Source organism: Crassostrea angulata, chromosome 8, assembly GCF_025612915.1.
Source record: "Crassostrea angulata isolate pt1a10 chromosome 8, ASM2561291v2, whole genome shotgun sequence".
Taxonomy (NCBI): Eukaryota; Metazoa; Mollusca; class Bivalvia; order Ostreida; family Ostreidae; genus Magallana; species Magallana angulata.
In genome coordinates, this window is record NC_069118.1 from 49,120,126 (window position 1) to 49,136,519 (window position 16,394).

Consider the following 16,394-nt stretch of genomic DNA (forward strand, 5'->3'; position numbering starts at 1 on the left):
GCATAAAATTCCTAAAATAGGATGCAAATCGTAGGAAAATGTTCATTTCAGTTGAATTGTCTTTGTAATGGTGCCGTGTTAACGTAGATTATCAGTAGATCTGACATTAAGACTCTTATAAAGCATCATCCCACAGCTGCGTGAGTCCATGTTCTATTCCTGTTGCAGGCGTAAATCGAACAAAACAATTCGTACCTCAAAACAGGGGAGTATATATGGTTAAGTCGTACCTAAAATGTTCATAATGTCTTCCACTCTTGTTATGGGCGAATCTTAATATGGCCGCATTTAAAGCTATCTTGACAATTTGAAATTCGCGTCCCTACATGTAAATCTATCAAAAACTTTGATCAAATTAGATAAAGTTTCTTTAAAAGGTATCCTGAAGACAATAACATCAAATAAGTAAACTAAACAACGTTCCCACTGTAATCCGATAAATTCAGTTTTTATCAATCTTAATTTTTTTTTCGAATGTGGCAGGGCTATAAGTGAGGCCAAAAGGCATAACCTTAAATAAGTACAACCCTTTATGTTTTACAAACGTAGTTTTATGTCTATCGTTTTCATGGACTTTTTCAGTACCCAATAGCGATGTCAAGTGTACGTCCCTAAACACTGAATGCGCATCTACAGACTTATCCATACGAGAAAGCGGGTATGCATCTATTACTGTTACTTGGTTGAGTTGACGTTAATCGACGCAGAAACGCGTACAACAACCTTTTGAACTAATACAATTGGAGACGCCCATATAGAACTATAATTAGTCTCAATAAAATCTTGATCTAACGTATTCCGTAATTTTTCCCCCCGCGATTTCTCTTTAGACCAGCGGTAATCGTCTGGGGTAATTCAGGCACGTAGCATCGGGGGGGGGGGGGGGGGGGGGAGGGGGGAGGGGGGGCGCCCATTTTTCTCGCAGCAACAAATTTCTTAAAATTTACATATAAAAAATTGAATTATCATGGAGTTGCCCCCCCCCCCCCCCACTTTTTTGGGAGTAAAGTGATTTTACTACTGAACGAAACAACAACACAAATCACTTACATAAAAACGTATATTAACAACTAAGAACAAAGAAGATAAAAGCTAACAAACCACAAGAACACAAGACAGACAACGTGCAACTGGCCTCGGCCTGGCGAACGGAACGACACTGCAAAGATTCCCTGGATCCCGAACCCGATCCCAATTAACATTTAAATTTACCCCCCGAAATACACTACATTCCCCCCCATTTTGAGGAGGAATGCCCCAATTCCGACCCACCGAAGCGATTTACATCACAAATACACAATGATACATAACAAGGTATATAGCCCCTGTGACGGACAATTCATAATGTACTTAAACTAAAATAAGAACACATACATTAACAGTCAATCAATCACAACGGAAAGTTCACACACAGTCACTGCAATGATCACACGCAACGCAGTCATCATCTTATCCGAGCATCAGGATACGCAATGGGCGGGGTCCTTGGCTCTGGGTCACATTGGCCTCTCACATCCATAGGGTGGTCTTGGCGTACAAATGTCCTCCCGCAATCCAGAGGGTGGGTTTGCCTTAAACATGGACACCTTGCTTGCTCCAATGCTGAGGTCTCTAGTGCTACAATCAAGCTCAACAGCATTCTCATGCAGGAAATCAATCCCCAGAAGCATGTCAACCTGTAATGGCGCAACGTATATATGATGCCTGACATGGGTCCCTCCAATCTCTACAAGAACATCCCCGAGGGAACCCACCGTCATGGTTTCCCCGCCCCCAGCTAGACTCACATCCTTGCTTGAGATAATTTCCGGGCGAAGAGACATCTGATCATGAATGCTCTGGGCCACAATGGTTATTTCAGCAGCTGTATCAACCACAGCGCTGGCCGGAACATCATTCACCTTTACTGGTATTTGCCATGCGCCCTCCGCATAACCTACTGCACCACAAGACCCAACTGACGACACAATGCCCTTCTCAGCCCCAACTGTCGGATACCCTTTTGACCTATCATGTTTGCTCCTCACACCTGTGCCAGCCAAGGACTCTGAATACTTCTTCGGACATTCCCTCCTAAAATGTCCCCGCTGCCTGCACTTAAAGCAACGACCCGACCACCGATAGCGCTTGCCTTTCCCAGAGGTAGATACTCCCCGGTCAGATGGAATAACCTTACCGCCAGGGGTACAATCCAGTCCTTGTGACTGCCTGCCAACGGACACCATGCGAACTTCCCTGTGACATGGGTTAAAGACTTGATGGCTGAGCTGGTATGTCTTCACTCTGTGGACTGCCTCATCTACAGTGGAGGGGGGACTTTCTATCAACTTTCTACCCACTCTCGTGTCATTGCAACCCATTGCAAATCGCAAGACTGCCTGCTCCTGAAGCACTTCTCCTGGGACTTGAGCCCCTAGAGCCCGTTGTGCAATCTCCATGACACGGTCACCTCACTGTTCTAAACTCTCCTCTACCCCTTGGGTCATAGAGTAGAACTCCACCTGAGATGCAGCCTGAAGTGATCCCTTACCAAATTTCTGCTCAAATCGCGAGGCTATTTCAGGGAAACTCAATTCCTCACTCCGCGACGAGAGAAGATAGAAGTACTTTAGTGCTGGCCCCTCCACTGAAACACTTAGAGCTAACAGATAGTCATCATCATTCCACCCATAATACCTGGCAAGTGTTCTAAACTTAGCATAGAACAGACCCCACTCTAAGCTACCAGTATACTGAAGACACTTAGCCTCTGCTGGGACATTCCGCCCTGACCTGGAACAACTATGTGACCCATTTTCCCTAGCCAATGGAGGGACTAATGAAATACCACTTTCCCCCTGTGTCATACCAGCTGCGAGGTTACCATCAGGTGCCACCCCGCTGCCAGAGTGACTCCTACCATACCCTTGCCCTGCCGTAAGACTTGAGTGGCCTTGGGTTCCAGGGGAATCCCTACCCTCATGTGAGCTCCCCATCTGAGGCAGAGAAGCCTCAGATACCTTAAGGGTGGACAGGCCCCTATCACTATACAAAGGTTCCCCGCCGGATAGTGCCCCCTTACTTTGGCCAGAATGTATCCCAGCCTGACTGACTAAAGCATGGTTTACCTGACTCTGCCCAAATAAAGCTCCCTGGGACAGAGCTACCCCCATACTGACTGGTGTGACCCTAGTGTAGCAAGGAACACTTGCTACACTCCTAGTAACTGTATCTGTGACCCCAGTGTTACTAGAATGGGAAATGGCATCCCCCCTGACTGGTGTGCTATGTACACTATTGTTGTCCTCCCTGGGACTAAGTCCCTGAGAGCAACTGCCTACCATGGAGCCTGGCAGCCCGATCAGCAGTTGTGTCACTTGGGCCAACTGGAACTCCAAGGCCTCAAGTCTTGCCATTAACATAGGATCCCCCGGTACAGTCCCAACATTTCGTGCATGTCTATCTCCAGCTGAGTCTACATGTATATCCCTAGCTGTGCCACCACCATTACACCCCTGGTGGAGAGACACCTCTACCTCCCCAGCACACCCTGGTGGACTAAATGGAGATAAAAGACAGCAAAGCTGGTCATGCCAGTCAGACTTGAGTCCCTCCCAGGCAACTGTATCCCTCCCTTGGGCCCCCGCTAAGCCGTCCGGCTCAACTACCATGCCCCCCGGGACACCCATGCCACTCACGAACCAGGAACTCTTCCTACCCTGACTACTCAACCCCAGCTTTCCCTCCATTGTCACAAGATACAATTGAACAAAAATGCACTGCCCTACCACAACAATAACATAACACAAACCCAAAAACTACCAAAATTTAAACATGGCCGAAACACGTGGTGTCCCCTAAGCACCACGCCGGTCTAAAAAGACCGCTAAATTACCCTGCTCGCAGCGCCAATAAAGTGATTTTACTACTGAACGAAACAACAACACAAATCACTTACATAAAAACGTATATTAACAACTAAGAACAAAGAAGATAAAAGCTAACAAACCACAAGAACACAAGACAGACAACGTGCAACTGGCCTCGGCCTGGCGAACGGAACGACACTGCAAAGATTCCCCGGATCCCGAACCCGATCCCAATTAACATTTAAATTTACCCCCCGAAATACGAAAACAAGGAAATGAGGAGTGAAATTGAAGTTATATACTACGCCAGCCCCCCCCCCCCCCCCCCGGAATAGGAATTTGAAGATTTTGGAAAGCTTTTTATTTATTTTTTTTTGCTTGTCAAGATTTTTTGGATGAGTCTGCCCCCCCCCCCCCCCCACTTTCAAAAACGATGCTACGTGCCTGTAATTTTATATGTTTGTTTTCTCCCGTGTCAAATTTTGTTTTTCTCGATCCGTGTTAAGTTATCTTTACTCTCTAAATTCAGAAAAAAAATTAATACACCTTTTTTAAGGTCAAATATAGCATTATTTTCTGACAAAAAGTGAAAACCCAAAATTCCTGAAAGGTCATCTAGATCTGCCACAATTAAAGTAATAATAAATGCTGTATCTCCCAAAGTGAAGTAATCTCAGTTTGACCATAAACCTGAAGTGGTGTCCCGTCAGCTTTTTCAACTCAGTTGACACCTTTCGTAAAAATTGATCACATATATTTGATTTATCTAAAAAAAAATTTGACATCAACGAAACAGCAGCCCCAGTATATGCTTACAACATGGTTGTATTGATATATTTGCAAACCAACAAGAACCTGTCATGAACAGTGGTCGAATGCTTCCTTGTACCCGAATCGGATACTTAGTTAATACCACGGAACTGAACTCTTAATCGCAATGACAGTCAGGTGGCATTTGGGTTGTTCTTAGAGAATGGGCATGAATCGGTTCTGGGGTTTTTTTGGCTGATTTTAACAGGTTGGGCACAATACCCCAAAATGGTAATAGTCTCGATAAAACGGGATTATCCCTCTTTACAGTAATAAAATATATCCCATAAACGCGGAATTTTTACACTTCTTCCGTTTGTATACGTGTTTTCCTTGTAACGAAGAATAGGCGGGAAGATGTCAACACATGTGGTAATTATTTTATGCAAACATTGTACCTGCATGGCAAAAAAACTTAAATTTACAGCTGCGTTTTCATAAAATACAGCATTGAAATACCATGGGGGCACATTTGGTGCACATTTTCGAGGTAAAATCAACATAAAAATGGTAGTACTCACTAATAAACTTCAAATCCAACTATCATACTAGAAAAGTCAGTCCTTTGGCAGCCATATTCAATGTACTTTCATTTAAGATTGTGTCTCGACCCATCACAAGGCGCAAAAGATGATTGCACATTTTTATGGAAGCTTTAAAGTGTTATAATTTAATGCTTTTAGTTTTTGATAAGTCGTACATAAAATTATTCGTATTTTTCTAATTTGTAATAAGATGTGTTAATTACGACATGTATTATCTATAAACATTATAAACCCATGGTAATGTATTTTTCAACATTAATGTTTGAAATTTGCATATTACTTTTCTATGAAAGAATATTATAAATTAAAAAAAAATATTAAAACCAAATCACACACATACTGAAATCAATGTTGTTATATATTTTTTAGAAATAGGTAATATTCTTCATAATTAAGTCCAACACATTTTTTATAGAAAAAAATAACAAAATCTGGTAAAACCAGTTTTCTTGCCATCGACAACAAAAAAAGAAAACGTCAACCAACAAGAAAGGAAAAGACCGTGAATATTACCAAAACGTTTAGCGCAAGAAAGGAGACAATGTTCACTAAGGTAAAGTTCCATAAAGCATTCGTCATAGTAATTTTTAAAGTAACCCATACTAGGCACCCGATCCCATCTCTATCATTCTAGGGCTCCATGTTTGCTCTGCTTTGAATTTGTATTTTGTTCTATGGATTTTTGAGGTGGATGACAGTTAATTAATGTCATTTTTCATTGTACATGTATACATAAGATAAAAAAAATCAGTTTTGACTACACACAGTCATTCCTTCTGTAAATCCTTCAGAAAGTTTATGATACCCTCTTTTTTTCCCTTCTTAATCTTCTGCCATTCTTTTTTCTTTGTATCCCCCATTGAATGTTCCTCAATTTTTGTTTTTAATTCTTCTTTTGTAAAAGATAAGTAATTTTCTGAAATAATTTGTTGTTTCTTGGAAATGATAATTGGCTTAGGCTTCAGTCTCTTTTGGAGGGAGTGTGTTTTGGAAACTTCCTCTGCATAGTCTTTAAAATTTTTCATGCACACTTCATGGAAGTTGCAAAATTCGGCAGCAAGCTTCTCTCCACACAGCCCCTCTGTGGAATCAGAATCCACCATTTTACTCTCTTTGATGATGGATCTTAAAACAGAAGTTGAAACATAAAAATAACGATATTGAGAAATAAAGAAATAATAATAAAGTTATATAACATTATTGCACCCCCCCCCCCCAAAAAAAAATAAAAAAAAATAAATGAAACATACCTAAACTGTAGAATTTCATTCTTAATTCCGTACATATAGGAATACTCTGGGTCTGTAGAGTCAGATATGCCCAGTATATTTACCATATATTCGTTCACCTATAAAATGTATAAACATTATGAAAATATTTATATTAGGCAAGAGACCTAGAAATGACTACGGGGGCCATTGTAAAGATGGCCATCACGGGTCCATCAGGGACGAAGTATGTGTATGGAGAGGTACTAGTATTTTCTTTTTTTTTTCAACTTTAAAATTAACTTCCCATCCCCCGTGTTTATTTGGATTTTAATTATATCATTAATCTTTTAAAGGATTTTTCAAAACTTGAACACGTCTTATTTATTTAGGATGATTTTGTTGTATCTGAGGGCCAATCAAAGGCAACAACTCATGTGGCCACTCAGACTGAAGAACAACACATGATAACGAACTCGAAGATGTGTCGTGTATGCGGGGAAGGTGAACTTGCAACACGAGTAAGATGGATCGGGTGTGATGGGGGTACCAAAAAAAGAGACTGTGAATACTGGTGTCACTGCCATTGTTTGGGTTTTAGGGTGAAAACCCAGGCTGCCCTCTCCAGACTACAGTGGTTTTGTCCGGCACATCGGTCCGAGGCCATGAAATAAATTAAATTTTGGTTACATTGTCTTGTTGTAAACTTTTAATGTACTAGGTTAAGTTTTTTTAAAAATATTTTTGAATATGTTTTTTTTGCAAACACTTAAGAAAACTTATATAAGTGCTCAGCCAGTATAAAGTATTAACGATATGAAATAAGCACATTTATTTGTCTTATAGTCGGGGGTGACTGATTTCCACTTAAATTTAAAAAAGTTACGAAATTGTGAAAATTACACATCATTTTATTTCGTAATTTTCATATTATTCTATTTATCAGGGTGAACACTTAGAAGTTCTTCTGATTGTATAATTACATTATATATTTTTTAAGCTTAAATTTTATTCCTAACTAGTTAATTCATAATTTACATCATGCCACTTTTGAGTGCAACGTCTAAACACGAGGTACAATACAATTAAAGTAAGATTAAGCTATTTCTTTTTTATTACTTTTGCCAGTCTCTCCACATTCCTGCATGCCCTGATCCAGCCTTGCTCATTTGGTAGGCCCGATGGCAACAGCCGCTTGACGTTTCGATTGAAACTTTCAAGCACAAAATCTCCACCCTCTCCTTTACAATCGTTTCCTGAAACACTATAGGATTCGTGCTTCTTCAGAAAATTCAGCAATTCTGGCGGACATTTAGTTCGCAATACTGAATCTCTAAAGAACGTTTCCATATAGAATGGCATGCTCAGTCCAAAGAACAGTGGTGCAAAACGTGCTTTGGCAACGTTAATTGCATCGGAGTTGTTCCTCCTAATACCTGCTCTAAAGACGTGCAGTGCCAAACAGTAACCAAACGCAGCATCTGATAAAAATCTGTGCTTTTCAGGCCGATGAGGTATCCATTGGAAATACCCATCGGCTGTTGGAAACTCCTGCTGGATACGGGCATAATCGACATATTGCTGCAAAAGTTCAAACGAAAAGCTGAACAAGAAAATCTGTATTATCTGCCAGCTTTTGTGATGATCTAAATATATAAAAAAAATCAATATCATTATAAAAAACTTCAATTAAAAAAAATATTAGTAAATTACTTATTTCTGTTTTTAAAAAATCTTAAAATTGAAATTACCTGTTGCATTTTGGCAGGACAGCTGGGCTTTTGGAGAACAAAACCCAAGCATTTTGGCAAGTCTGTAAAAAGTGTATACAGTTTTGTATATTTTGGTGTTAACCACCCCCCCCCCCCCCCCCCCAATTTCTCTGTTTCTAATACATGTATTATGTACAATGTACATATAAATAATTTACCTGCTTAGTCCAACATCCCACAGGAGTTTAAACAAAGCTTTTACCATGTTTATTTCATAGTGTCCCAGTCCTGTGGTATACAGAAACATGCATTTATTCGAAAATCATAAAAGTTTGGAAAAAAATACATAAATGTTCAAAAATAACAATACAAATCATTACCTGGTACAAGCATAATATGTTTGTATTTGCGACACAGTTTAGGGTCACAGTCGTGTTTATTTGTGTTAGCATGGTCTACGAGTTCCGCTTTGGTTAAAAATTCGTGGTGGCAACTTGGGCAGCTATGGACGTTTTCCAGTACACGGTGCCCAATCGTGTATGGCAGGGCGTCGCATCCTACAATGGCCCAACTTCTTCTGAGAGACTGTGCTCAAAATGTCGTCGAAAACCTAAACATTTCAAATAATAACAATTTTATCAAACCTTGGATATGTCTAGACTGTTAAAATCTCTCTCTCTCTCTCTCTCTCTCTCTCTCTCTCTCTCTCTCTCTCTCTCTCTCTCTCTCACACACACACATACACACACAATTTACTTTTTCAACGGATTCGTAGGAGCAGGGGTTCTCGATTATTGGTTCACCCATGGAACACAAAGCTCTTTCCCCAGAGTGCCCACTTTCAATAAACGTGTATCTGTCATAGAAAAATATTTATTAGCATTCTCATATCTAATATAATGTATTTCATACTTTATATCAATAAATATCTCATTATTCGTTTACCTCTCGCTTCCGGAATTCGGTTCGAAAGCAACACCATCCATTATCTTCTTCAAGATATCATTAATAAAGGTGTCCCTTTAAAAAAAAAAAAAAACATGCGTAAAAATATTGTAAATCATTTTAATTAATTATCAGTACGAGTAAAACTCAAATTACCTGTATCGATTAAACTCGTCATGTTTCATTCTAATGTCAGTGATGATGGAGTTCACTTCCTCAGTCGACACTTGAGGACTCCACCATACAGCTGGAGAAAAATTATCTTCTCTTTGGAAATCAGATTGCATATCAGGTACGATGTTGACCCTTGTGGTGATGACGCTAGATTTAGACTTGTAATCTGCTTCCACGTGCCATTTTCTTTCGATTACCTATAGATAGATAGATAGATAGATAGATAGAGAGAGAGAGAGAGAGAGAGAGAGAGAGAGAGAGAGAGAGAGAGAGAGAGAGAGAGAGAATATCATTTTACGACTTTTGTTTACCAAAGTAATGTTTGTTACCAGAGAACAATTGCACAAATTGTCTAACCTGATTATTATCAATGAATATAAATGTATCCCCTTTATTTGGCATTTGAAGTGCTTCTGTATTTGTCAGAAAATTTGTTATTGTGGAATATGATCCTGATGGATTTCCTAAAAATGTGAAAATGCGTAAAGTTAAAAATGGATAAAACCTACATTAATTAGTTTCTTGATATTATAAATAAGGGCAACTAGTAAAATAATTTACCGGCTAAGTTTATTTTCACTGCAGTCTTGCTGCCTGTTAAGAAATATGTCAACACGTTCTGGAAAAAAGAAAGCGGTGCCACATATTGTTTATTTGCGAGATAGTAACATGCATCAACAGCTTTTGCAATCTCCAATTGTTGATCACAGTGACCTCCAATGCCTTCCAAAAAAGAAACCAGAACTGGGTTTTTGTTCTTCAACCATTCTATATTAAAGAAAAAATGCACACGCTATAGTTTAAAAGTGGGGTTCAAATGGGAAAAAAATGTGATTACTATTGTTTTTAATTGAAATTTTATAATACAAAGATGATGAGAGAGATATTGTTCAATTGTATTGTGATATGAGAATCTTATATACCGGTTAGTTTAAATTCCTCTAGAAATGTGTCACTACCATAAACCTTTTTATTTTCATAAACGTCTCTGCTCAGAGAATTCGAAATCTTCGAACCCAGACACTTGGCTATGGAAGACAGCTCCTCGACAGTGAATTTGTAACTCATAATACCATCCATTACTGCCTTACAATTAATATCTGTTGGTAATTCTGTTGAGAATATATATATATATATATATATATATATATATATATATATATATATATATATATATATATATATATATATAATATATTATAATCATTAATTTTAATAGACACTTTATAATTCTATATTTTCTTCTTTAGGATTGATGAATTAAATAGGTGTATTACATAGTTTTAAAATTTATAGGTTTAGTTTAGTTTAAACTAAACTAAACTAAAATTTATAGGTAAACGCAATAACATGTTTCGTACCAGTCAGCTTTCTTTTTAGGGCTTTTCGACTTTTGGTCGAAAAGACCTATTGTTTTCGTTCTGTTTTATAAGGGCTTTTCGACTTTCGGTCGAAAAGACCTATTGTTTTTGTCTTTTTTTATTATTAGGGCTTTTCGACTTTCGGTCGAAAAGACCTATTGTTTTTGTCTTTTTTTATTATTATTATTAGGGCTTTTCGACTTTCGGTCGAAAAGACCTATTGTTATTCTTCTGTTTCTTATTATTATTCTTATGCTCGACAGAATTTCCGTCAGCGATTTTTTGAAAACGCGAAAGAATTTTGAAACAATTATACAATAGTCTTACAGCATCTCTAAGTGACACGCGTATGTAAGGTTTTGGACTTCCAGTTCCGGCACTTCCGGTTTTGACAAGGAAAATACTAAAAATTCATTGAAGCACAATATCTTTATTATATTTATAGTTAGAGCATTCAAGTTTAAGAATTAGATGTATCTTGTCATGATGTACAAAATCATAAGCGTAGCCATTTCTCTATCTCTTACCGTTTTTGAGATATTAGGGCTCAAACTTGAGATAAGGGGGGATGAAACAGAATTTTTTTTTTAAAAACCTTAGGAATTATATAAGATGCCGAGACATTGTTCAGATAGAAGTATTCAAGATATATACCAAGTTTGAATAAAATATATTCAGTACTTCCGGTTTTATGAGCCTATGAAAAATTGTCTATGGGAGTTTCAATGTTAAACTAAAATCATGCGTCGTTCGTTTTCTCAAAAAGTTTACAAGTTAACATTACAATATTTCAGATTTATAATGGTACGCACAATGCGCAGACCGGAAAAGTTTTTGGGTACACAATTCAAAAAAATTAGGGATCTGCAAGGGCCAACGTACAAAACAGCCCTTTAGCTGTAACTTTTTTATTTCTTTTCCGATTTTAAAAACCTTTTCAGTTTATTGTTCAAAATGAAGAGTATAATCTTAAAATTATGGTCCGAGGGGCCACTTTTTGAGTCCTTATAGGGATTAGGAAGGCCCAAAGATCATCATTTGTTTAAATTTCAAAATGTTTTTTAGTAAGAGTTATCTCGCTTTGCTGTAAGAATGTGGAGCATGAATACTATAGGCATACCAAGTTTTGTGTCCGAGGAAGGAATACTTACTTAAATATGATTTTTTGAAAATATTCCTCTGAAAATTAGAAGTGTAGCTACCTGTAAAGTTCTGGAGTTATCTTTCTTTTCACATTGCACTACTCATAAGTTCCTATCTAAGCAACTGGGGATACCAAGGCGTTTAGAACACTTGGAAATAAATCAGAGATTAATTTCTTTTTGAACATTTAATTAAAAAGGGATAATGGGGCTGTCGAAAAGCCCTTACTTTTTGTTGAAGACAAAAAAAAGTTCTAGTTAGGGCTTTTCGACTTTCGGTCGAAAAGACCTATTGTTTTTGTCTTTTTTTATTATTATTATTTTAAGACAAATTTCTGTCAGCGATTTTTTGAAAACTGGAAGGAATATTGATACAAGTATAAATTGGTCTTACAGCAAATGTATCAGTCTATGAAATACAAGGTTTTGAAGTTCCGGTTCCGGTACTTCCGGTTTTTACAAGGAAAATTGCAAAAATTGTTTGAAACTCAATTCTTTGTTTATTTTTTAATGTAGAGCATTCAAATTTTAGATTTACCTTTATCATGAATAGTTGAACAAAATTGTAAGCGTAGACAACTTTCTATCTCTTACTGTTTTTGAGATATTAAGTCCTAAACTTTAGAAAAGGGGGATGAAAAAACAAAAAAATTCAAATGACCTTAAAAAAATTATTTGACGCCTGAATATTATTATGATAGAAGTAATTAACATATATTCCAAGTTTCATTGAATAGTATTGAGTACTTCCTCTTTTATGAGCCGATGAAAATTGTCTATGGGAGTTTCTATGTTAAATTGAATTCACGCGTGTAACGTTCTCTCAAACAGTTATCATGCAAATATTTTTATATTTAATATTTGCAATAAGGGACCTGATGCGCAGACCGGAAAAGGTCCTGGAAAAAAACGTCTGAAAAATAAGGGATCTGTCGGGGTCAGTATTAAAAACAGCCCTTTAGCTGTATCTTTTTTATTATTCATCCGATTTTCAAAATCTTTTCGGTTAATAGTTTAGAATAAAGAGTACAATTTAAAAATTATGGTCCGAATGGCCACTTTTTGACTCCTTTTAGGGGTTTGAAGGGCCTAAAGATCACAACTTGTTTAAATTTCAAAATTATTTCTTGGAAGAGTTATCTCGCTTTGCTCTAAGAATGTAGAGTACAAATACTCTTAGCATACCAAGTTTTGCGTCCAAGGAATGAATACTTACTTTGGAATGATTTTTTGAAAATATTCTTCTAAAAATTACAGGTGTAGCTACTTGTTAAATTCTGGAGTTATCTTTCTTTTCACACTGCACTACTCATAAATTCCTATCTAAGAACCTGGTTATACCGAGGCGATTAGAAAATTTGCAAATAGATTAGAGATATTTTTTGTTTGACACTTTAAATAAAAAAGGGAAACTGGGGCTGTCGAAAAGCCCTTACTTTTTGTTGAAGACAAAAAAAGTTCTAGTTATTATTATTATTTTTCTCGACAGATTTCTGTCAGCGATTTTTTGAAAACTGGAAGGTATATTGATACAATTTTTGGACGGTCTTACAGCAAATCTATCAATCTATGGAATGTAAGGTTTTTAATTTCCGGTTCCGGTACTTCCGGTTTATACAAGGAAAAATGTAAAAATTGATTAAAACGCAATACTTTGTTTAGTTTTTATATTAGAATGTTCAAATTTTAGAATTAGATGCATCTTGTCTTTTTGTACAAAATTGTCAGCGTAGACATCTTTCTATATCTTACCGTTTTTGAGATATAAAGTCCTAAACTTTAGAAAAGGGGGGATGAGAAAGCAAAACAATTTAAATGACCTTTAAAAAATTATTTAACGCCTAAATATTATTAACATAGATGGAATTAACATGTATTCTAAGTTTCATTAAAATATATTGACTACTTCCGGTTTTATAGGTCAATGAAAATCGCCTATGGGAGTTTCAATGTTAAACAAAAATCACGCGTGGTTCGTTTTCTCAAAAGGTTTTCAAGTAATTGCTACAATATTTCATCTTTATAATGACACACACAATCCGCAGACCTGAAAAAGTTTTGGGTAGACAACTCGAAAAAATTAGGGATCTGCAGGGGCCAACGTGCAAAACAGCCTTTTAGCTGTAACTTTTTTACATTTCATCCGATTTTAAAAATCTTTTCAGTTTATTGTTTAGAATAAAGAGTACAATTTTAAAATTATGGTCCGAGGGGCCACTTTTTGACTCCTTATAGGGGTTTGAAGGACCTAAAGATCAGAATTTGTTCAAATTTCAAAATTTTTTTTTAGAAAGAGTTGTCTCGCTTTGTTGTAAGAATAAGGAGCATTAATACTGTAGGCATACTAAATTTGGTGTCCAGGGAATAAATATTTACTTCAATATGATTTTTTGAAAATATTTTTCTGGAAATTAGAAATAATGCTACCTGTAAAGTTCTGGAGTTATCTTTCTTTTCACATTGCACTACTCATAAGTTGCTATCTAAGCAACTTGGGATACCAAGGCGTTTAGAACACTTGGAAATAAACTAGAGAATATTTTTTTTAAACATTTTATTAAAAGGGGATAATGGGGCTGTCGAAAAGCCCTTACTTTTTGTTGAAGACAAAAAAAAGTTCTAGTTATTATTATTCTTCTCGACAAAGTTTCGTCATGGATATTTTTAAATCGGAACAGAAAAATAAAAATTTAATGATAGATTCTTTTAGCAATTGTTTAGTTCTCCCGTATGTCCCTTTTTGGACTTCCGGTCGATATACTTCCGGTTTACACATGCAAAAAACAAAATATTAAAAGGACCTTTGTATCTATTTTATTTTTTATGATAAACAAAGAAAATTTGGATTTAGATACTTCATAGTATAATATACAAATTCGCAAGCGACAACTTTTTTGTATCTCTTGTTGTTTTTGAGATATTAGACTTCAAACTATGAAAACAGGGGGGATGAAAAAAATAAAAATTGAAATAACCACCAAATTTTTTAAATGAAGAATGGAAAATGTTAAAACTGTCATAATTATCATATATGTAAAGTTTCGTTTGAAACAATTTAGAACTTCCTGTTTTAAAAGTTGATAAAAAATCGTCTATGGGTGTTTTAATGTTAAACTGAATTCACGCGTGCCACTTTTTCTCAAACAGTTTTCAAGTAAATATTTCCATATTTAATATTTATATTGAAGGACCTAATTTGCAGACCGGAAATTGTTTTGAGATAAAAAATTTGAAAGATAAGGGATCCAGAGGGGTCAAAGCTAAAAACAACCCATTAGCTGTATCTTTTTTATTTTTCATCCGATTTTTAAAATCTTTTCGGTTTTAAGTTTTGAGTAAAGAGTACAATTTAAAAATTATGATCCGTAGGGCCATTTTTTGACTTCTTAAAGGAGTATTAAGAGTGTGAATATTGCAACTTTTTAAAAGTCGAAAAAGTGATTTAGAAAGAGTTATCTCGCTTTGCTCAATGAACGTAGAACATTAATACTCTATATAGGCATACCACGTTTTCTTTTTGAGAAAGGAATACTTACTTTTTATGATTTTTTGGAAATATTCTTTTAGAAATTAAAAGTATATTTACTTTTAAAGTGCTGCAGTTTTTTTTTTTTTGACATTGAATTATTTATAAGGTTATATTTCTAATAGGCAACTGATTATACCAAGGCGGTGAAGAATTTTAAAATAAAAAAAAGATACGATTTTACCTGACATTTACAATCAAAAAAGGGAAAGGGGATGTCGAAAAGCCCTTACTTTTTGTTGAAGACAAAAAAAGTTCTAGTTTTATTTGTCATCATGTTTTTCTCGGCGTACTGCGCACATCCCTCGCAGAGGTACATGGCTCTATCTGAAAGAGCTCCATTCGAAATAAGAGCTCCTATAACTTCTTTTTTTATTTTGTATCCGTCAGTTCTGCGAACAGGATAGCTGCTTTGTTTATTGCCCCCACAGTATTCACTGTGTTTTCTACAGCTACAGGATAGTTTCCTTTTTGGTGGCATTCTTTGAGGGAAATATATTTAGAAGTAGTAACATTCACAAATATATGTACATGTAGTGAATAAACGGTTGTGTTATCATAACAGTTTACTAGTATATTTTTAATTATTTAATAAATTAATCATTTAATATGTAACAAATATACAATATGATTGACAAGCAACTAGTACAGAACGATATTACAGATTACAAATTACAGAACGATATAGGCTGACATAGTGTCTTATTTCTCTTTTCCAAAAAATCTACCAAACAAGAAAAAAAAAGGGGGAGGGGGGTATAGGTTACGATCTTGAATTATTAATAATAGAATTTTCCAATACGTTAAGGACACATTATTCAAACAGATATATAGATGCATGGGTTGTTATGCATTTGTTACATTTTCATTGTAAATTGTTGTTTTTTTTAAATCATAAAATTATATGAAATACATGTATGTAAAGCTATCGTGTTCAAAATTTGATATTTCCTCATAATCTCTAAAAAAAAATTTCAGTATATTTAACATTAAAGTGAAATTTTCAATAAATAATTTGTTTAAAAAATTTCTCATATAATTATCTGTCCTTTGAAAATTATTGCAAGTACAGCGTTCCATACTTTATACGCCTTTTCCAAGATCAGATATTAAAATATTAATC

At 35.9% G+C, this 16,394-nt stretch overlaps 1 protein-coding gene and 1 pseudogene across 1 annotated transcript; one reads left to right on the forward strand and one right to left on the reverse strand.

Annotated features, from left to right (window-relative positions):
- Nucleotides 1–5,543: 5,543 nt before the first annotated feature.
- Nucleotides 5,544–15,752, reverse strand: LOC128160277 (uncharacterized; annotated as a pseudogene).
- LOC128160278 (uncharacterized) lies at nt 5,635–7,458 on the forward strand. Its single transcript, XM_052823571.1, has 3 exons — nt 5,635–5,756; nt 6,591–6,674; nt 6,804–7,458. Exons 1-3 carry the CDS (start codon nt 5,745–5,747, stop codon nt 7,083–7,085), a joined length of 378 nt encoding a protein of 125 aa, XP_052679531.1. The 5' UTR covers nt 5,635–5,744; the 3' UTR covers nt 7,086–7,458.
- Nucleotides 15,753–16,394: the final 642 nt, after the last annotated feature.

Coding starts and splice junctions, on each gene's coding strand:
- LOC128160278 (XM_052823571.1), top strand. Junction 6,675..6,803: donor CGAAGTATGTGTATGGAGAG/GTACTAGTATTT, acceptor TTATTTATTTAG/GATGATTTTGTTGTATCTGA.